This window comes from Megalobrama amblycephala, linkage group LG15 (genome assembly GCF_018812025.1).
Source record: "Megalobrama amblycephala isolate DHTTF-2021 linkage group LG15, ASM1881202v1, whole genome shotgun sequence".
Lineage (NCBI taxonomy): Eukaryota > Metazoa > Chordata > Actinopteri > Cypriniformes > Xenocyprididae > Megalobrama > Megalobrama amblycephala.
The window spans coordinates 1,322,054-1,345,296 of NC_063058.1; the positions used below are offsets into that span (position 1 = coordinate 1,322,054).

General features: G+C 39.6%; 1 protein-coding gene across 1 annotated transcript; it reads left to right on the plus strand.

The window, feature by feature from the left end:
* Positions 1-11,826: 11,826 nt before the first annotated feature.
* On the plus strand, positions 11,827-22,907 carry LOC125247281 (inactive serine protease PAMR1-like). Its single transcript, XM_048158546.1, has 3 exons — positions 11,827-12,293; positions 20,379-20,555; positions 22,619-22,907. Exons 1-3 carry the CDS (start codon positions 12,170-12,172, stop codon positions 22,789-22,791), a joined length of 474 nt encoding a protein of 157 aa, XP_048014503.1. The 5' UTR covers positions 11,827-12,169; the 3' UTR covers positions 22,792-22,907.
* Positions 22,908-23,243: the final 336 nt, after the last annotated feature.

The window sequence follows — 23,243 nt, forward strand, 5'->3', positions numbered from 1 at the left end:
AGAAGGACTTGAACAAACTCTGACAAATCAAGAGTCGAGTCACGCCATAATCACAGTATCAGTAGTAGGGCATGATGAACACAGTTTCAAGTGAAGAAAACACACAATAAACAAATCAAACTAAACAAGAGCAAAAACACGACAGCAAACGCAGGAGAGCAAACAAAACAAAGCAAACGCTTCTCCCGCGCTCGTGTCGCATCCGGGTCTTTATACGCGCCCACTAGCGTCTCATTGGTTCTCGGGATGTCGCGAGACTCCGATGACTGGCCGCGACGTCATCCAATTACGGGACCTGTAACAAGTGACAGTGAAGGAGAGAGAGAGAGAGAGAGAGAGAGAGAGAGAGAACGCTACGGGACGTAACACCCCCACCCTTAAAAAACAAACATACACATGTTTGATAGAACCAACCTATACCAGTAGGTACTCTTCCTTAGACCCGAGACAGAGCGTCTGCCACGACATTATCTGTACCCTTCTTGTACCGGATCTCAAGATTGTAGTTCTGAAAAATAAGGGACCACCTCATCAACCTTTGGTTCTGGTTACGCATACGTGAAATAAAAGTTAAAGGGTTGTGGTCTGTATAAACAGTCACAGGAAATACAGAAGAACCAACGTAAACCTCGAAGTGTTGGATTGCCAACAGCAAAGCCAAAGCCTCCTTCTCTATCGTTGAATAGTTCCGTTGACTTCTATTAAACTTCTTAGAGAAATAACAGACCGGGTGATCGATTCCATCCTTATCCTCTTGTATGAGTACGGCACCAGCTCCTAAATCACTCGCATCCACCTCCAGTTTGAACGCCAAGGAGAAATTTGGAGCAGACAGAACAGGCTTACTACACAGCAACACTTTAATATTTTCAAATGCTGTTTGACAATCAGTTGACCAGACAAAATGTTCTGAAGGACTGAGTAAAGTAGTTAATGGTGCAGCAACGGAGGAGAAATTGCGACAAAAACACCGATAGAAACCGGCCATGCCCAGGAATCTACGTAGCTCACGTCGGGTCTTAGGTACTGGAAAGTCATTTATCGCTGAAATTTTGGCCATCACCGGACGTACTTGACCATACCCCACCTGCTTACCAAGGTAAGTCACTGTAGCCTTACCGATTTCACACTTGGAGAAATTCAAAGTCAATGAAGCCTCCTGCAAATGCTTGAACACAGTCTCTAAAAGAGATACATGCTCACTCCAACTCTGTGAATAAACCACAATATCATCAAGATAAGCGTTACAATTCGGGACATCAGCAAGAACCAAATTAACCAGTCTCTGAAAAGTGGCTGCGGCATTTCGCAGGCCGAACGCCATAACCCTGTACTGAAGAAAACAATCTGGTGTTACAAAAGCTGAAATTTCAGATGCTCTGGGCGTTAATGGAACTTGCCAATATCCCTTGAGCAAATCCAGCTTACTCACAAATTTGGCGGAACCAACGCTGTCAACACAGTCCTCTATCCGTGGCATCGGGAAACAATCAGGGACAGTTACAGCATTGACACGTCGGTAGTCTGTACAAAAGCGTGCGGTACCATCTGACTTTTGTACCAAAAGACATGGCGAACTCCATGCACTAAGACTAGGACTGGCTAAACCTTTCTCTAATAGATACTGAGTTTCCTTCTTCATTGCAGCTCTTTTAATAAAGTTAACTCTATAAGGATGCTGCTTAATCGGCTGGGCCTCCCCTACATTGATATCATGCTGTAAAACATTGGTTAGTGTAGGAGTGTCCCCCAGTATAGAAGAAAAATTGCTAAGGAGTTTAATGATATCATCCCTCTGATCGGTATTAAGATGTGCCAAGAAACTTGACAGATTGGCTAGGGTTTCAGAATTAGACAATCTAGCAGATAACAATGGGGTATCTAACTCCAATAAGCCTTCCGCATTGTCTTGATCGTCAGCAAATGAGCTCTTGTCACATGCCACACCTACTGGACGGACACAATCGTCTTCCTTCTCCTTAGGTGACTCCCTGTCATCTCTGGTATGGTAAGCTTTTAACATATTGATATGACATACCCGTTTCTGACGTCTCCTATCTGGTGTACGCAATACATAATCTGTCTCTCCTCTCTTCTCCAAGATCTCATAAGGCCCTGAAAACCGTGCAGTTAATGCAGACCCTGGAACGGGAAGTAGAACCAGCACCTGATCGCCAACTGCAAAAGATCTGTTGACAGCAGATTTATCATACCACATTTTCATCTTGCCTTGAGCTTTAGCCAATGTCTCACGAGCCAGCATACATGATTTCTGAAGTTGATCACGGAATTTGCTAACATAGTCTAACACGTTTGTTTTCTTAGAGTCCTCAATGCCTAACATCCTCTCTTTTAGGACTTTCAATGGTCCTCTAACAGTATGGCCAAAGACCAGCTCTGATGGGCTGAACTTGAGGGACTCCTGCACTGTTTCACGAATTGAAAATAAAAGCAAGGGAACACCTTCATCCCACTCGGACCCTGTCTCGAGGCAGTATTTCCTAAGCATTGCTTTTAAAGTCTGATGGAACCTCTCCAAGGACCCCTGACTTTCTGGGTGATAGGCACTGGCTATGCGATGTGTAATATTGAGTGACTTAAAAACTTGAGCACACAACTTAGACAGAAAATTAGTCCCCTGATCAGTCTGGACAATTCTTGGTAAACCAAATGTGGTAAAAAACTTTGTTAAAACTTTAACGACTGCTCGGGATGTGATTTTGCGTAGTGGAATTGCTTCCGGGTATCTGGTAGCTGAACACATAATAGTCAATAAAAACTGATTACCAGATTTGGTCTTTGGCAAAGGACCAACACAATCCACAATCACATGTTCAAAAGGTTCGCCTATGACGGGAATTGGAATTAAAGGGGCTGGTGGAATCACCTGGTTTGGCTTTCCAGCATACTGGCAAACATGACAAGTCTTGCAGTACTTTACAACGTCACGCTTCAAACCGTACCAAAAGAAATGCTGTAAAACACGATTGTATGTTTTCGTCACCCCTAAGTGTCCGGAGAGCAGATGATCGTGCGCCAACGACAATACCTGTTGACGAAAAATGGAAGGAACCACCACCTGATAAACAACGTTCCACTCATCCTCGACAGCATTATTTTTATGCCACTTCCGCACCAGCAGTCCATCTCTCACTAAAAATGAGACATTGTTAAGTGCAGGTTTCTCAGCCAGTTTAAAACATTTCACAAGTGAAATATCATTCTTCTGAGCTTCAATTAGCTTTTCACGAGTTACCGTCAATATTAATGGGTCGCTTACGACAACCTCATTCCCCTGATCACTGACATGAGACTCATCTGCAAGACTTCCCTCAGCCTCTTGATCTGCACATAAGAAAGAGTCAAATAAAGACACACCACCATCTTTCTTTGATTGAGCACGTGTGATGACGCAAGCAGTAAATGCACTTGGATATTTCTGTGCCAAATCATCAGAGCTATGCTCTGTCAGAGTATCAACTACCTCAAGTGAAGGTACCACCTTCCCTCCGGCCAAATCGTTACCCAAAATGAAGGATACCCCTTTCACTGGTAAAGCAGGGCGTACTCCTACCTCCACAAAACCGGACACCAAGTCTGTCTGCAGATGGATACGATGAACCGGGACTCTCATGACCTCCATGCTGAAACTCTGTACGAGTCTATTAGATCCAACTGATGTCTGATCTGAAAAAGGCAAAACATCTGCACACACAAATGACTGGGCAGCGCCCGTGTCTCTTAACACCCGCACTTCTACCTGATCTTCCTCCTTACCTGATAATGATACGTAACCTTTAGAAAGAAATGGTACATAAACACTGTCAACCTCACCTTGAATCTGTTCAAGATGTGCACCCGGATCAATGGCATTCACAAATGCAACCTCTTTTGTTTGGGTCTGCTGCTTACGCTTCAGAGTCAAACAATCCGCTATAACATGTCCCTTCTTATGACAGTAAAAACACTCCCGCATTTCTTTGGGCTTCTCGCCATTTAACTTGGGTTGCTGAACTTTCGTCGGCACCCTAAAAAAGGACTTTTCAATGCTTGCTGGCTGAAAAACATTTCGGTGTGTGAGCACAAACTCATCCGCTAACACTGCTGCCTGAGATAAAGTTGTTACTTTCTGTTCATTCAAATACAGCACCATTCTCTCTGGAAGACACTGTTTAAAATCTTCTAGTAGCATAAGCTCTCTAAGCGATGTGAAATCATCCACCTTACTAGAAGCGCACCACCTATCAAAAAGGATTCCCTTGTCTCGGGCAAATTCGACGTACGTTTGACTGGCGTTTTTTCTACGAGTACGAAATTGCTGCCTATAGGCCTCTGGGACTAATTCATAAGCTTTAAGTACAGCTAGCTTAACCACCTCATACTTAAGACTGTCTTCTAAAGACAAGGTTGAATAAACTTCTAAAGCTTTCCCAGCTAATTTACATTGCAACAACAATGACCATACCTCTTTTGGCCAACCCAAAGAAGTTGCAATTCTTTCGAAAGCGTTAAAATAGCTATCCACTTCCGTTTCACGAAAACTTGGCACTAAGGCAATATGTTTGCCAACATCAAAAGTGGCTGAAGTCGAATTAGCTGAATTGTCACTTACCGATGAAGAGTTCTGTGGAACAGAGGAAACCGCAGCAGCCTTCGCCGCCTCGATGTCCAACTGTCGAAGCTTAACCTCCTTATCGGCTTCAATTTCGAGCTTGCGCACCTGTAGACGCAGATCTAGTTCTGCTTGGCGGGATTGTGCTCTTTCTCGAGCTTCCATACGGAGCCGTTCAATCCGCACTCTCAACTGCGCCTCCCCTGTTGACCTGGGAGAGACTGGTGAAAAAGGTTCAAAAGGTGGAAGAGTTGCCCCAACGGTAGCCTCCGCCTCCGCTGTGACTAACTCGCCCTCACCTTCACCTACCTTCCCAGCATTCTGCTCCATGCCCGCAAGATCTGCCCCTCGGTCTACCACCGGCAAGCTTAACACTCCAGAGTCAATTAAGCAGTCAATCAATTCAGCTTTAATTTTCTTTTTTAAAGTTTGCTTTGGAATCGCAATTTGGAAGTGGTTAGCTATAATTAACAACTCATCTTTTCTGCACTTCTCAATCACCTCTAATGAGGGATTATTAACAAAGCTCTGCAAGTTAAACGCCATCAAAACTCATCAACATATGCCACGAGACCAAATTTGCTCAACCTGCATTCACACAAAATTCTGCCTGTAACCACACACACCTTATTCCTTAACAAAGGAGACAGCATCGCTTTGGGACGAGCCCCCAATTATGTTACGTCCCCCTGGCGTCTAGAGGATATGGAGACGTAACATGAGAAAAGATTAACTATTAAAAAGCTGTTAAAAGAATGGACTCATTTATTAAGGAGATGTGATGTGTGTAGTAAAGAAACAGGCAGAGAAGAACTAAATTTGTAGTTGCTTTTAGTAAGGGAAAAATAATTCAATGTAACAAAACACCAATGATACAATAAGCAGTGAACCAAACATACATCCAAAACAAACAAATACCTATTTACAAATTATGTACAAAAGTAAAATAAACGATAACAAAGCGAGGGACGAGAGCGGTGCTAAAACAAAAAAAATCAATAAAACAAAACAAGTTAACTAAACCCCAACAAATTCTAAACTAATCAAAAGAAAGCAAGGAAAATAACATCTTCAGTGTAGAACACCGCTATCTACACTAACTAACAAACATAAATACATAAATTGGCACCCGCTCCTAAACTAGTGTGTTTAAACAACTTTACTCTACGTGTTGCGAGGTGTAAGTCACGTGACATACTAACCTGGTCCCATCACTATGTATCGGAGAAGGACTTGAACAAACTCTGACAAATCAAGAGTCGAGTCACGCCATAATCACAGTATCAGTAGTAGGGCATGATGAACACAGTTTCAAGTGAAGAAAACACACAATAAACAAATCAAACTAAACAAGAGCAAAAACACGACAGCAAACGCAGGAGAGCAAACAAAACAAAGCAAACGCTTCTCCCGCGCTCGTGTCGCATCCGGGTCTTTATACGCACCCACTAGCGTCTCATTGGTTCTCGGGATGTCGCGAGACTCCGATGACTGGCCGCGACGTCATCCAATTACGGGACCTGTAACAAGTGACAGTGAAGGAGAGAGAGAGAGAGAGAGAGAGAGAGAGAGAACGCTACGGGACGTAACATTTTTAAACTATGTTTATTACTCACCCTCATGTCGTTCTACACCCGTTAGACCTTCGTTCATCTTCAGAACACAAATTAAGATATTTTGATGGGCGATTTCAAAACACTGATTCGAAACTTTACGAATCTTTTGTTTCGAATCAGTGGTTTGGAGAGCCAAAGTCATGTGATTTCAGTAAACAAGGCTTTGTTTATGCGTTCTGAACCACTGATTCATGTTTTGAAATCAGCTGTCACTAGATATTGTTCAAAAGTAGTGATTTTGTTTGTTTTTGTCGCTGTATAATATTAAGGTTGAACCACTGTCCTCACATGAACTCTTTTAAATATGTCTTTAGTAGCTTTCTGGATCTTGAGAGGTTTAGTGTCATTGCTGGCAATAGAGGCCTCACTGAGCCATAGGATTTCATCAAAAATATCTTAATTTGTGTTCTGAAGATGAACGAAAGGTCTTACGGGTGTGGAACGACATGAGGGAGAGTAAATAATGACAGAATTTTCATTTTTGGGTGAACTAAACTTTTAAGGTAAACAAATTAATTGGCTCACTGTATTTCAAATGAATAAAACAGATCAGAGATTTGTTATTACTCACATCATCCCTATGCCAACTTCTTTTCAGATATCTGAAAAATGCTAGTGAATTAAGATGCCTTTTCATGCTAAAATGCTTAAGTGTTTTATCTTCCATCACGAAGGACTGCGCAATATGGGCTGTTCATCTATGGTGCACACTTGGGATGTTTGGACCACAGACAATAAAATCATTGTTTATGATTATTTTTAAACACATGTAGCCTACTATTTTAAACACTTTATACGTTTTACCTTTATAGTTGCAGAGTAAAATTCACTTTAAAGACGATATACATTTCCCATTTTCATTCATGGAGATATGGAAAATATGCCATGCTTTAGCTTAGTGGACGATTTCTGTCCCCTGGTGGAAGACTTTTAAAATTAAAATGACACAATGAAATTAACACGATAACCAGAAGAAGGCAGCAGAGGAGCAATCAATAGATTATTAGTTCTTTCATGTTTTGCTTTTGGATTTATTATAATCTAGCTATAATAACAAATTATTTGTGCGCATTAAATACTTTTAAATATTTTTAGGTTTAATTAAAAAAAAAAAACTGCTAACTTCAGTCCACCGCTCTGCATAACCTGCCCATAAACAAACAGCTCTGAGACATATTTAACATCCAAAGTATTTAGATTTAGTATCTTTACACATAAAATCATTTATTTTATGCAAGGCATCAGGCATTTCCATCATGTGAAAAGACAGATGCGACACTCGTTTAGGTGCAGTGTATGTTGCTTTGCATAAAATTAATAGTTTGTACACATATATAGACACACACCTCCAAAATCGTTATAGGACTTATTGGCTACATCACAGATGAGGTCATGCAGCCTGCATATAATTCGTGTAAGGATTTCCAATTCTCAGACCAAAAGGGAAATTCAAAATAGACATCAAGCATGACCTCTCAGTCTCTATGGAGAAACAAAACAAACTTCAGTGGGTGAAACATCTGTTTATTCCATTTGCCTCTGGCTGTGCACTGTGTCTGAGTGTCTGTTATGAATGTGTGTATTTTGTGTACCGCAGGCAGAAAATCTCTGTTCTCTGGGCTTTTCCTCATTGTAGCATGTCTGTGGTTTCCATTATCTAACAGACATTTCCAAAACACTTTCCTTTACAGCATGCCATAACACTTCAGAAGGGTAGCAGTCCAACATTTCTTAAAGGCAAAGGACTTGAGGACAAATATATAAATAAATAAATAAATAAATAAATAAATGTTTCTCTTCTATTAATTTATGGCATATTTTATTTTATACATTTTATTATCAGTATAAGTTATAAGTTCCTTCATTTTTCATATTTCTGCAGTTGCAATTGGCATGACATACTTTTATACTTTTATTTTTTTTTTTTTTTTTTACATTTAATAAGTACACTGAAAAGGCAGGGAACTTTATTTTACAGTGTCTTTGTTAGACGTTACATGTACTTACTGTAGTAATAAAAGTAAACTATGCATAATTACATGTTACTAACCCACAAACCAAACCCTAATTCTATCCCTAACTCTATAGTAAGTACATGCTGTTAATTAATATTACTCAGTACTTAAATATATAATTACACAGTAACAAGGACACCTTAAAATAAAGTGTAACCAAAAAGGCATACCACTAAACAGTTAATGTGAATATTATGCCCTGTGAAGCGTATGTCTGGGATCCATGAAATATACAAGTATTATCACAAACTGTTAGTTTAGTTTTCATTTTCATGGACTTTTAGTTTACTTGTCATTTATTTCCTGTTGTTTTTTCATGTTTCCTGCCACTTGTTTGTTGCCATGGATATTCATTTAATCATCACAGCTGTTCGTATTTGAGTTCGTTATTGTATACTCAAGTTCCTGTGTTTCCTCAGTTCACGGTCGGTTATTGTTTGTATATCAAACACTGTTACGTTCCCTGTGGACTATCTGAGTTTGTTTGATTAAATACCTTTATTTTTGTATTCATCGTCCTTGTATTCATCTTTTGTATTCGTGTCTTTTCTCATAATTTTAATTAGGATGTTCCTTCAAATGTATTATTATTATTAAATGAAAAACAATACATCATCATAATTAGAAAAGTAATGCTACCACTTTATTTCAATTTAATTAAAACTGATTATCAGGACAAATTATCAATTTCTGTTAATAATTAATCTGTCATGAGTTTGTCATCAACAAACTGTATGTAAGGGTTCTGTCTTGTTTCATTGTTTTTTTGTTCATGTGTCTTGGTTTCATGTATACCCTTTCACCTTTCAGTCTTCATTGTGCCCTAGTTAGTTTCCTTAGTTACTGATTACGTTCACCTGTTTCGTATCATTGTTGAATTATCCTGCGTCATGCGTTTGCTCACTACCGCAGTGTTTGTGACAGAAGAACTGACCGAAACCAAAATATACAGTAGCAGAACTGTTTCCTCCAAAACGTCTGGACACTGTAGGAATATGTGGAGGGCTTCCTAGAGCTCTACAACTAGGCATGCCGGAACGCTGAAACAATCATCAAACATCTCTTCTGGAGAGGGATGGAGAACATCCTTGGCAAGATGCTGCTGTTGGGGACAATTGCTGTCCTTTCTCAGAGTTCACTGACTACACCTCGTGGCTGTGCAATCCTCCCTCACTGTGGGAGCTGTTGAGGACAACAACACCATCTGCAACTCCCCAGCACGTTTCTTTCGAAAACAGTAATCTCTCTGCAGACTCCAGACAGGAATCGTCGTCTCAGCCTGGAGTGTCCTAAACAGCATGAGAGATTTTCTGCCACAGACCTGACCTTGACGCCTGAGCCCACCACAGATATTGAGCCAGAGTCAACTTCCGCCATGGAACATGTGCAAGAGCTGCCTCCCTCCATGGTGCCTGAACCTGCCAATGCGTTTGTCCAGGAGCAAGAGTTGGAAGCCACCTCTGTCCTAAGGACAGAGCCCATCACCAGGTCCATTCTGGAGTCCTCTCCAAAACCAGCCAAGCTGCACTGGCTCATCAACTTCTTGATGGAGCCGACTTCCAACCTTGCTCCCACCACTAAAAGCATTTCTGGTGACCTGTTGGATGATCCTCTCTCCCATCCTGTCACTTTCCCACCTCATTGTCACCATCACCACTCGTTCCATCCAGTTCCCAGGCTCACCTGCTCCACTGGTGTCGTACAGCTCTTCGGTTCTGCCCCCGCCACAGTCTCCCACTAACTCTCCGGCAATGCCTTGGGTCTCCTCTCCACCAGTCAAGCTCTACAATACAGATCCCCTGACTTCATCTCAGACCTCCAGGCCTTGATTTCACCTCGGCCTGTCAGCTCGTCCGCTTGACCTTCGCTCTGTGCTCCTTCAGCTCCACCATGGATAGACATCGCTTGGGCTCCACCAGGCTTCCTCGTCCCTCCAGCTCCACCTTGGTCACTGGTTCTGCAGCGGACATCTGGGCCTTCAGCTGCACCTCAGCCCTTCACCCCTTCAGCTCCACCAGGTTCCTCCTTTATATCCGGTCTCACCTCTCTGCCAGGCCCTAATCATCACCTCAGCCAACCTGGTATTGTCCTCTCTGATTTCTGGCCTGCAGCTTCATCATGCTGTTGCCTTCACGTCTTTGCGGGATCTCCACTGTTGCTAGCTCAGTTTCCGTATGTCGGCCCCAGGCTCCGGTCAAGAGACCCATCAAGGCTCCGCCTTGGCTTTGGACTCCATCAGCACTGCCATGGTTTTCCCACTGACTGACTGACTCCTGTTTCCTGTCCCACACCTGCCCCTCATCCTTCTCTGAAAACTTCTCCCTCCCTTCCTCATACTGTTTCGGTGCAAGGACATGCCTTGTGGGAAGGGGGAGTACTGTTAGGGTTCTGTCTTGTTTCATTGTGTCTTGGTTTAATGTATATCCTTTATGTTTAGTCTTCATTGTGCCTTAGTTTATTTGCTGATTACAGTCATCTGTTTCTCGTTTGGTTCATTCTTTTATTCGTGTATACATTCACCCTGTTCTGTTTAGTCCTTTGCCAGTTCTCATTGTTGGTAAATGTGGTTAGTGTATTTATCCTCCATGTATATTCCTGATTCTATTCTCTGTTTATTAAAGTATCTTTGATTAACCCTGCGTCGTGTGTTTGCTCACTACCACATTGTTTGTGACACATGGTACAGTCATATCAGATATTTCTGTATAGAGAACAGTCAAATGATTTGTAAATCTACTTTGATTTTACTTAAACTTCAAAGCAGCTCTTTAATTTAGATGCACTATATCTTGTGTAGTGCACTGGATTATATTTTTGCACATTCTCCAAGTTGCATTCAGTATCGTTAACAGTTTAGTTTGTTGTTTCATATTCGAAAGTGCAATGAAGGCCACACTAAATTAATCTAATTTACAAGGAGAGTGGAATTACTAAAAAATAATATACATCTAGAGTTGGTAATGCAGCTATGATGTAAATAGAGCTGTTAGATTTTGGGAACATATTAATAATGTCCAGAGTGCATTAACCACCATTTTGAAGTGTTTATGCTTATGGTCAAAAATCAGGCTTTGTGAGTCTGTTACTGTTTATGTCTAGAATAGAATAGAATAGAATAGAATAGAATAGAATAGAATAGAATGCAAAATATGTTTCCATAATCTGTTGTTTTTATTTTATTTTTTTAGCTAAAATATCTGAACATCTTAAAAACAAGATATATTTACTAAAGAATCAATATTGTACAAAATTACAACTCACTACACCTTGTTAGATTCATGTTTAAAACAAGAATTGTTTATTTTCCCAAAGCAAGTAAATGTATTCTGTTTTTAAACGCATCTAAACATTCATAATTAAATTTTTTTTTGTACCATAGAATACAATAGAAATGTGTGTGTGTGTGTGGTTCAGGTAAACCCTGCATTATGGAGACAAAATGTCCCCACAAAGATGGCAATATCTAAAATATCTAAATTTTTTTGGTCACCATGAAGAAAACAACTTATAAATCATACTTAATAGTGACGTGTGTGCGTGTGTGCGCTCACGCGCACTTTTATTCTGAAAGAGTGAGTGTGTTCTAACAGAAGAGCTGATGATTAGTGGAGACTCTTGCGAAGCTGGACTCTGAAACCTGAAACCGAGGGAGGGGAGAGAAAAAGAGAAAGAAAAAAAGAACAAAAACAGAGACAAGAGATAGGAACTTTCACTTTTGAGTGTAGCAGATTTAAAGAGAGAGGGAAAAGGTGCCGAAAGTGTGAAGAATGCAAGAGGTTTGGGACAGAGAGAAACTGAGGGGAGTATGCAGGGCGAGAGAGAGAGAGAGAGAGGGGAAAATGTGAGTCAGGAGGGAGGGCAGTAAAGAGGAGAGGTGATGTCAAAGCAGCTGAGCTCAGAGAGTAAACAGAGCTTCAGCCTGCAGCATGTGTTTGTCTGAACCGCTGCAGAGCCGCAGCCAGCGGAACCGTCACAATATCCTCTCTCTGCCCGGCTTCACCCTACTCATCATCTTCCTCCTGTTGGGCCAGGGGACGGCCTGGCCATATGGTAAGTCTGATTGAATTGCTTTTAAAGAGTCATAGAGAGTCACACTCTTTTGTTGTCTGAGAGTCAATCTGAACGGCTCCTTTCTGTTTGTGTCTTTGTCTCTGTCTCTTGTTTTTTTAACAAAAGTTTTGAGGTATAGAAACTGTTCCAGTCTGCCTTTGTGACTGAAAAGCATTACTAAAAATTCAAAATTCTGTTAAATATCACAGTTATTTGTTTTGCATTATGAATTATCTTCTCTTTCGTGATGCTCTAAAACACTCCCATCTGAGGTCATGGGATGTGAAAGGTGAAAAACTCATTGTCAGAGTGGCACATGTTTTAAAAGTGATTTGTCTTCTCATATTAATGAAACTTTTTTTTAGAAGTGAAATGGTGTTGCCCTGTATGTGGCTGCAGGAATCCAAAAAACGCTGTGTAAATAATAGAGTGAACTGAGGCCATGAACTTCATGATTCCCATTCTAGGGATTTTCCTGCATTATTCTAACAGCCCCCCAGACACTGTTTCTGGCTCAGAGAAAGAGACAGATCATTGACTGTATATCTATGCTCATCACTCTTTGGCAAAGACCAGAAAAAAAAAAGAAAAGAAAAAATTCCATGGAACTCTTCACATTCACATCCTTAACTCACAATTTGAAAACAAGTAGTTCAATTAAAGGTTATGCCTAACCTCATTGGACAATTTATAGAGTGCTACATTTGCACAAAACATTCCCCAGCAGAGGCTAGTTAGGCAACAAAGACATTCATATTGCACTGTGGTTTCCTCTATGTGTGGGTGAAAGTATATAGACCTCGGTGCTGGTTATTCGGAGTGAGAGCACTGCCGGACCCAGAGGAGGGTTTTTTGTTCCACGGCTGATAAATCGTTCAGGCCTGTGGAATATCCAACTGCCATGTAAATGTAAACTCTTACACGTCGAGATATATTGATAGCAAAAGACGCTGTTAAACTCAATCAGGGAGAATTCCCCATGAATTAATTCAGGCTTGCTAAAAGCAGAGTTTATTTGCACACACTATCTCCAATTTGCTGAATTCTGCAGATCAGGGCATAGTTGTTTAGGACAGGGTTTCTCAGCCCTGAGCCCCAGCACTGCATATTTAGTATGCAATCAAACACACCTGATTCAGATCATCAGATCATTAGACTCAAAGATCTAAAAATGGGTTTGAAAAAGGAGACAAAATATTGAGTAATGAAGAAAATGGTTTTGCTGCGAGGAGACTGAACCTATTATTTTGAAATGTTGATAACCTACTTTAGCTAGACTGTCGGCACAATCATTTAGTCTCACATCAGTGCTTTGACATTTATACATATATTGAACATCCTAAGCACTGAAACAGTGAGTGTTCTGCTAACACACTGAAAGTTACAGACGCCTCCCACACTACTGTTTTTCTGAAGTGAGCAAACACACACAAACATGAGGTCATCAGCCGATTAGATCAGAGCACAGGAATATTTTCTCTCTTCCATGTCAGCTGTGTATAAAAGTGTATTTTGAATTTACTCCGTTTTTTTTTTTGTTCTTTGTTTTTTCTAGTATGTGTGTGTGTGTGTGTGTGTGTGTGTGTGTTGTAGTTTTTCATGTAAAACCACAAAAATGTTGTTGTTCAGAAAGTATTTGGCGGGGTTGAGGGTTGTGACAGACTATAGTCAGCTGAGCAATGATTTCATCCAGCTGGAGCAACACATACAGTAACTTGTTTTTTGGTAAAAAAAAAATGATTGGAAGCATTGTCAACACCAAATTGCCTCAAGAAACTACCAAAGACTAATTATTAACTGTTCATTTCATTATGTTCAGATCTCCAAAAGAATTACCAAATAATTCCTAAGAAATCCCTTTGGAAATACACAAGCAAATCTGGTAAAGTTGTCTCAAAGCAACACTAATTTACTGGTTCTCAAGTGAAGAATAAATCGACCATAACACAACAAACAGCTGTTACCATGGAAAAATACCACAGTGTCTACAACAGACAAAGCTCACGACTGCACACACTATCTGACATCATATAAAGCAGGAGTGGCGAGCCTGGAAGTTTCTCTCCGGTCCAAACCTTTCTGTGAAACTTTGGCTCCAACCCTGCTCCAACATTACTTAATCCCGAACGCCTCGATTGCCTGGTTGTTATTGTTTTATTAGGGTTGGAGCTGAACTCTGCAGGATGGCAGGCCTCCAGGGGCAGGGTTGACTATCGCTGATAAAATAAATACTGTGACTATAAATTTATCTAAAATATGGTAAACAACAAGGAGATTTAATCCTGATGTAAAGTATTACCATTGAATTTACCTTACAAACACCTTTTGATGATGAACTCATGTGTTCTTCTGAATTGTTGGTACCTATATTTCTCACTGACACAGAATTGGCAGCTTTGTATGTCAGACATTCTGTACCAACTGGGACAAAAAAAAAAAAAAAGTTCAATTCATGACAACTATCAATTTACCATATTCATGTTGAATGAATATGGTCATTTTAATGTATTGGGTCTTTGCAAACTAGATCTGCTACACTGCTGCTGCTTGTTACTACTACTATCAGATACACAGACATGCTGCTGTGAGCATTTAAGATATGCTGCTGCTGCATAAATCAACATACATTATGTAAATTCAGTAGCAGATTTTGGCAGGTGGAGCTGGGGAAGGTGGAGGATTTTATCTGTTCAATAAAATCCCTGACTCACCTGTTGGGTAATAGAATTTAAATAAATTTAATACAATTGAACCCTAAATTAATTTTTGTATTACCTTATATTTATTATTTTCTATATTTATATATACATTTATTTTTAACTGTTATTTATTCCTTCATGTATTTATTTCCAGATTTATTTATTTATTTATTTATTTATTTATTTTATAATTTTACTTTTCCATGTACAACATGGAAATGAGGGAGGCAGTTCTTGCGTAGCTCCAGTGCATCACTGGTTGAGAGTGTAGAAGCGTCGGATCTGATGGAGATCAGAGTTTGCTATGGGATGAGGCAGATCAACTGGAGATCTATTTTTGTTGATTCTCATTATTATGTCAAATTATTTTGTAGTGACCACACTTTTCCAGAAAGAAAATCATGAAGCTGAATCCAGATGTATTATATGATCCTCACAGCATCATCATCAAGCCTGGAGCCATCAACACTGTCGTCAGATTCTAGGTTAATGCACCAATTGGACATTCTACTCTAATGTCTGTTTATTTTGTAATAACAGAGAACATCTTGTCTCTGCAATAACTGAAATGATTTGGATTACGATTCCAAACCAAACAATGGCTTATAAAGAACAGAGCAATCCAGGGTTGTAAAATGAATTATATTTGTTTATTCAAATAATGTATTTCACTCCTTTCCTATTACATTTATTTATTTAACTATACATTTATATATTTTTAATTTCTGCTGGTCTGCTCCTCCATCTTCACGTTGCTTTTACAACATTTAAAATCCCTCATTTCTCAGCATCACTAAAAAGCCAAGCCAATGTTGATTCTGGTTTTATTACGAGCTCTGTCATGTTTTATTTGTTTATTTATTGGCAGCAGAATCTCCTGTTTTAAACGTGATTCCCTCTGAGGGAGATTTAGCTGCTTCATGTCAACCTTGACCAGCGTTATACTGTAAACCAGGGATGGGCAAATCCGGTCCTGGAGGGCCAGTGTCCTGCAGAGTTTATCTCCATCCCTGATAAAAACTCACTTGCCTATAACTTTCTACTAATCCTAAAGACCTTGATTAGCTGGTTCAGGTGTGTTTGATTAGGGTTGGAGCTAAACTCTGCTGGGCAGTGGCCCTCCAGGACTGAAGTTGCCCATCCCTGCTGTAAACGAACATCTGACACCACCCACACTGCCGAAAGCGACAGTTATATGAATATGTAAATATGTGCCGTGTACTTTCTTCTCAGTAACAAAATAAACACAACAAAAATGAGAAAACGGCAAGCATTTATTATAGAAAGCATAAAAAAAGCGTCTGATCATAACAACATGGGTATGTTAGCACAAGCTCTGTAAATTAGCACTCCAGTCACGTCACGTCTTCATATCACTTTATTCAACAGATTGCTTAAAATCAAGCAGCTTTACAGTATCAAACATGGAAAACAGTGTTATTGGCTTATTTTTTTACAAGCACAACTTTATTTTGTACTATAAAGCGGCTATCCAGTGTGTTCATGTTTTCACCCGCGGAGCTCTTACCACACCGAACTCAAACACACAAAATGAGTCAAAGACGCGGTCCACGTGAGTGAAGGCGAAGCCTCAGCGCACACCTCCTGTTACATTATTGTCACTGACCAATGGTAGTACGAAGGTGTTTTGCAGCTGAAGCAAACTTTTCCTGAAAGTTCGCTTTGGCAAGCCATTTCGAACTTCCAAAAAGTGTCCTGTCCCAAAAAAACAAAAAAATGGGCTTATCCTCAGTCTTAAACTGCTGGGCATTTGTTTTCCCCTTTAGGTTATGTCAGTTGGAAACTGCAAATACTACGCTTTAATTTATGTGCAAATGCTTGTATGCACTTTTAAACATTTATACCAGCAATAAAGCATTATTATACATTTTTATGAACCTTGTTGTAAAGTGGGAACAATCTGAACATTGACTGGTGTATTGCTTCTTACTAACATGATTCATCTTTAAAAAAAATTACTTTTTATGTACATTTGTAACCTTATTGTAAAGTGAGACATATTTCTACATTAACTGATGTGTTAATAATGTTTGTTGGCTCTTCACTAACATTATTTAAAATAGAGTAGAAATGCTGAAAAATAAGGGGAAAGTGCTGGACTTTATTGTAAAATTGCAAATAATTTATTTGTATTACTAGTACAGTTATAAATAAACAACAATTGAAACCATACGAACTCTCATGTCAACATTTTCTGAACCAAATCTTTAATACATAATGGGAAAACTGCCAAGCCACCAGTTTTGCACAGATTAATGCCAAAATTGTAGATATGAAGTCCTTAAAGGTGCCCTAGAACTTTCTTTCACAAGATGTAATATAAGTCTAAGGTGTCCCCTGAATGTGTCTATGAAGTTTCAGCTCAAAATACCCCATAGATTTTTTTTAATTAATATTTGATGCCTATTTTGGGGCATCATTAACTATGCACCAATTCAGTGCACGGCCCCTTTAAATCGCGCATACTGCATGCATGGATCGGATCATGTGAGTATAGTATTTATTTGGATGTTTACATTTGATACTGAATGAGTTTGATGGTGCTCCGGGGCTAAAGCTAACATTACACACTGTTGGAGAGATTTATAAAGAATGAAGTTGTGTTTATGAATTATACAGACTGCAAGTGTTTATAAATGAAAATAGCGACGGCTCTTGTCTCCGTGAATACAGTAAGAAACGATGGTAACTTTAACCACATTTAACAGTACATTAGCAACATGCTAACGAAACATTTAGAAAGACAATTTACAAATATCACTAAAAATATCATGTTATCATGGATCATGTCAGTTATTATTGCTCCATCTGCCATTTTTCGCTATTGTCCTTGCTTGCTTGCCTAGTTTGATGATTCAGCTGTGCACATCCAGACGTTAATACTGGCTGCCCTTGTGTAATGCCTTTAACATGGGCTGGCATATGCAAATATTGGGGAAGTACATATTAATGATCCCGACTGTTACATAACAGTAGGTCCGGAGGTCTTTTAAACAAATGAGATTTATATAAGAAGGAGGAAGCAATGGAGTTTGAAACTCAATGTATGTCTTTTCCATGTACTGAACTCTTGTTATTCAACTATGCCAAGGTAAATTCAATTTTTCATTCTAGGGCACCTTTAAAGGTGCTCTAAGCGATCCTGGGTGGAGTAACTTCCTGTTGACGTTCAAAGTGTTGTCAAACAAAACAGAGGCTAGCTAGACCCTCCCTCCTCCTCCCCCTCCCCTCCGTGCTTCCTGAAACAGTCATGAATGCGCATTTAAAATCATTCTTGTCGGTTATTGGCTGGAGCATGTTTATTATGTTTCGTGGTCCAGGCTGCACCAGTTTGTTTTTATTGCCATTTTCGGAGCTTGTGGCGACTACAGAGACCGTGTTTTTTTACAGTGTGTTCAGGGGACAGGCAGCTAGCGGATAGTGAGGAGATGTTTGCGGTATGTGACAAAAATGTTTTTGCCTAAAAACACGTGACATCGCTTAGAGCACCTTTAATTTGTTCCACATTAAAAAAAAAGTTCAGCGAGGAAGGAAAAATCCCATTTGTTTTCTCCATAGATAAAGAAATTTTTAAACAATAACATGTGTCTGTAGAAGTCATTAGTAAGTGTGATTTTATATTCATGAAAAAAATCAACAACAGCTGATTACTGTCACAGACTATATTTCCAATGATCCTCCCTGGCAACTGATCTCATGCACATGTCCCTCGTCAGCACTGCAATCACCACGCTATAAAAACCCTGCACGAACTCACTTAACTGAATATTTTCTTTGTGAGAACATTCTCCAATGATTTATCTTCAATATCAACTCCAAGTCATCTCCTTTTCTCCATGCCTTCTTCTGGTAATCTCCTCTGTGATTCTCATCTCACCTGTTCCCCAGTGTGAGTGTGAATGTGCATAACTCACCGCCTGACAGATAAGGGTGTTCTCACACTAGGCACGGTTGCCTTGAACCGAGCCCGAGTGCGACTGTCCCCCCTCCCCACTCCCCCGCTGCCCTGCACTCACACTGCACTTATAGTTCCGAGCCGGAACGCGCTTACATCATATACGATGCAACTTTTTAAATGGAAAAAAAAAAAAAAACAGGAAGAAATGCGCTTTCGTTAAGATACGGCCTAATATATATTATCATTTTTGCCATGCAACGATTTTCTCTTGCATGTATCAGAGGATTATTATAGCAGCTGACGTTAATGGAGGAATTTGCAGCTTTACTCACAAACTACAATTGCTGTTCATCAATAAAGTGAGAAGCAGACCCGTCATAAACCCAAATACACTCAAATTAATTGCATCAATTGATAAGTGTACTATCAGAGTAGTAAAAAAGATGTTTGCCGTCGCAATGATGACAGTAGCGCACACAAAAGTATAGCTGTTCCGTGCTCTGGCACAGTTTGCGCTCACACTGCATGTGAACCACGCTCAAGCCCAACCGAACCACACTCTAGCCCACCTCTTCCACGCGGGCCAGGGTCGGCTAAATGAACCATGCCCGGGCATGGTTTGGAGCAATTATGTTAGTCAAACGAATTGAGCTTTGGGTGTCAAACGTGCTTGGGCATGGTTCAGAGCGCCTAGTGTGAGTACACCCTAAGACTCAAGTTATTGTTACAAGTCTTTCCAGTGAAACACATTTAATAGAAGAATGATTATTGTATGGGAATCTGCAAAGAAAAATAAAGGATATAGAGTCGATTACAAATGGAGCGTCACAATTCTTGTGTTTCTCTGCTCGTTTCTGCACAAACGTTTAGTATTTAACACGTTGACAGACATGGAGCCAGAGCCATGTCTGACCAGGTGTGAGAGCTGGCACCCATGTCCATCCCTATAGGACTTTCTGTGGAGCCAGATGGCATGGAGAGGTTTCCTATCAATCCTCCACCTTCAGAGGTTGGATTTCCTGGACACCTCCTGTTCCCAAGCCTTACCTCTTCTGTTGGTCTCATTCAAACTCCTTTGTTGCTGCTGGTTTTGCCCAGTCCCAAGTCTCCTTCATCGCCATCGGTTCCACCCAGCGCCAAGACTCTGTGTCACCCTGGGTCTTTGTCTCCTTGGCTCCTCCTGGGTCTCCACCTTTCCTGGCTCTTCCTGGCTCCTCTTACCTTCTGTTCTGCCATGGGCCTTCGTCCTAATGTCTCTGCTCTTTTTCTCCACCCAGGCTCCTCCCTCCCTCATAGACTCTTCTGCCAAAAGTGCATTTAATGTGCGAGTTAATGTTACCAAAGATTAACTAATGCTGTTTACTGATCTTGTTCCTTTTACAAATTTATTGCAAAGGGTATATAAATTTTGATTATAATGTGTCGCTGTCATTTGAAATGCCTATGATATTGTGTGTTGTTTGTTAGATTACAGGTTCCTGTACAACTTCTGCCCAGGGCCCGAGTGGAGTGTGATGTGCAGGGGATGCTGTGAATATGATGTCATCCACTGTAAATGTCCTCTTCAGGGGTATCCGGTAGGTTACGCAGTGCCATGCTGTCGTAATGCTGTAAATGAATGCGATCCCTGCATCATACATCCCGGTGAGCAGATAACACACAAACACGCTTGCAGATATTTCACAGTTTTCTCTTCTTGTGATGCATGTCTTGGTTTGTTCATGGTTTTTCACTCATAGTAAGCTTGAGTTGATCCTATATTTTTAATAATTCTGCAGCTCAAAAAAGCAATTAAACACCTGGCAGAAATGTCATATGTGACTCTGGACCACAAAACCAGTCATAAGGGTTTTTTTTTTTATTATTATGAAATAAGATATATACATCATCTAAAAGCTGAATAAATGATCTTTCCATTGAAGTATGGTTTGTTAGGATAGGACAATATTTGGTCGAGATACAACTATTTGAAAATCTGGAATCTGAGGGTGTAAAAAAATCAAAATATTGAGAAAATCGCCTTTAAAGTTGCCCAAATGAAGTCCTTAGCAATGCATGAATGGTAGGACATTTACAAAATATCTTCATGGAACATGATCTTTACTTTATTTATCCTAATGATTTTTGGCATAAAAGAAAAATCTTTAAAGGGATACTTCAGGATTTAGCATTAAGCTTTGTATTAGTAGAATACCACTAGTATTTTCGAAATTACCGTGCTTTCCCCCTTCATATCAGCCCGAGATGAGAGATTTATGCATTTTTATTCTGTAAAAAAGCCTCCGATGACGCAAAAATCATCATTTTGCGTCATCGGAGGCTTTTTTGGCCAGAGGCTTAAAACTACAGCCAGTAATAGCAGGTAGTTCCGCATTTTTTCACCACGCCCATACATATGCGCGTTTGAGGTTACTCACGGACATAGATCAAAGATTTTATCAAAATTGGGTGTCAATTATATTTTTAAGCTTACAGTAATTAACATTATTTTGTTATAGTCTGCACTACATCAGTGGTTCATCTCGCAAATTTATCGGTCTCTGCAGTCATCTCAATACATGCAACAGGCTTTTGTGGTAACGTTAGCATAAATGGATAAATAGACTAACTCAGTTTTACAGAACAGTGGCTTTACCTTTGATAACAGTCAACTTATATGCAACTTATATGTAATTGTCTATCTAACGTTACTTTGCTAAGTTTGCAGTTTTACTGCTACCTACAACACTACATATAGGCTACTGTGTTATCCAGGTACAAAGCAATTTAGCACCATTTCGCTGTAAATGTATGAACTAACTCACGATTTATAGAATTAATATGTAACAAAGCAAGCCTAGTTGTTTGAATTTTCCTGGTAATGCCGCCTGTAACCGATAGGCGTGGTTTGGGCGTGGCCTCGCAAGGGCAGCAAAACAAGTGCATTCTGGGAGTTGTCTTTCATCCACATTAGTCAAAAATACATTTTCTGCCTTTTGTCAGTCTAGAAAGCTCCAAATTCAAAAATAATTTCACATTTCTACTACATAAATGACCAATTTTAAATACACATTCATCTTTCCAGGGGTGAAGTACCTTTAATTTTGACCCATACATTGTATTGTTGGCTATTGCTACAAATATACCTGTGTTGGTCCAGGGACACATATATATTGCAAACAGTCCTTCAGTCTGCCCTGTTTTATGATTTGTTGGTTTTGCTAACCTAACATTTTACCTCTGAAACCTTGTAAACACAGAAAAGAGACAGTGTATTCCTTCCATTTGGATTTAATGGTTAACGTTTTTTTTTTTTTTTTTTTTTTTTTCCTCTCCCTGAGCAATATTGTTTGTCACATTCTTGACTGTGTGATGTCTATAAAGGGTTTTACAGCAACAGGAAAATTAAATGGTCTGGTCTTAAAAAATATGTATATAAGTGCAGTCTGTATATGCGAACAGCCAGATGTTTGTAATAAAAAAAAAAAATGCCTGAACTGAAGTTTACAGTCAAAAATGTCTAAGAACGTACCCAGACTGTATCAGTAGGTATCATAGAGGTGCTCCTGAAGTGTGTCTCAAAGTGTCCAATTTTGCTCTGTTCTGAAATGGACCAAAATGTGAAGCAGCAGTGCATGTATCATTCATACAAAATAATCTCATTATTTATTATGACGAGTCTTCAATGCCTCTTTCTAATTCTAGAGCTTTTGCTTTTTCCACTTCAGGCTGCAGCATATTTGAGAACTGCAAGCGCTGTAACAATGGCACATGGGGCCCAAGGGACGATTTCTTTGTAAAAGGGCAGTATTGTGCAGAGTGTCGCCCAGGATGGTCCGGTGGGGATTGTTTAAGTAAGTTCCTTACAATCGGCAGTGTTCATGCATTCAGAGTAGTATAACATCCCAGGTGAAAAAAAAGTACACTTCTATAATGTACTTAAAGTGCTCTATTTTTGGTGCTCTAATTTTGCACTTAATATACTAAAAATGCATCTTTAGTACCTCTTAATATAATCTTAAGCAACATCTAAGTGTACTCAACTATTTAAAAAAATATATTTAGTTACCACTTGTAGTACACTATGGGCTCAAATGTACTATAAGTGATATCTAAATACAATTTTTTAAGTACAGAGATAGTATATTAAAAGCACATATTAGTTCATATTTCATGGTGTCTCAAAATAGCACAGTTGAGTACACTTAGATGTTCTTAAGATTATATTAAGTAGTACTAAAGAGGAATTTTTAGTATATTAAGTGCAAAATTAGTGCACGAAAATAGAGCACTTTAAGTACATTATAGAAGTGTACTTTTTTCACCTGGGATGACTGTAAAATGCTCAGTCTT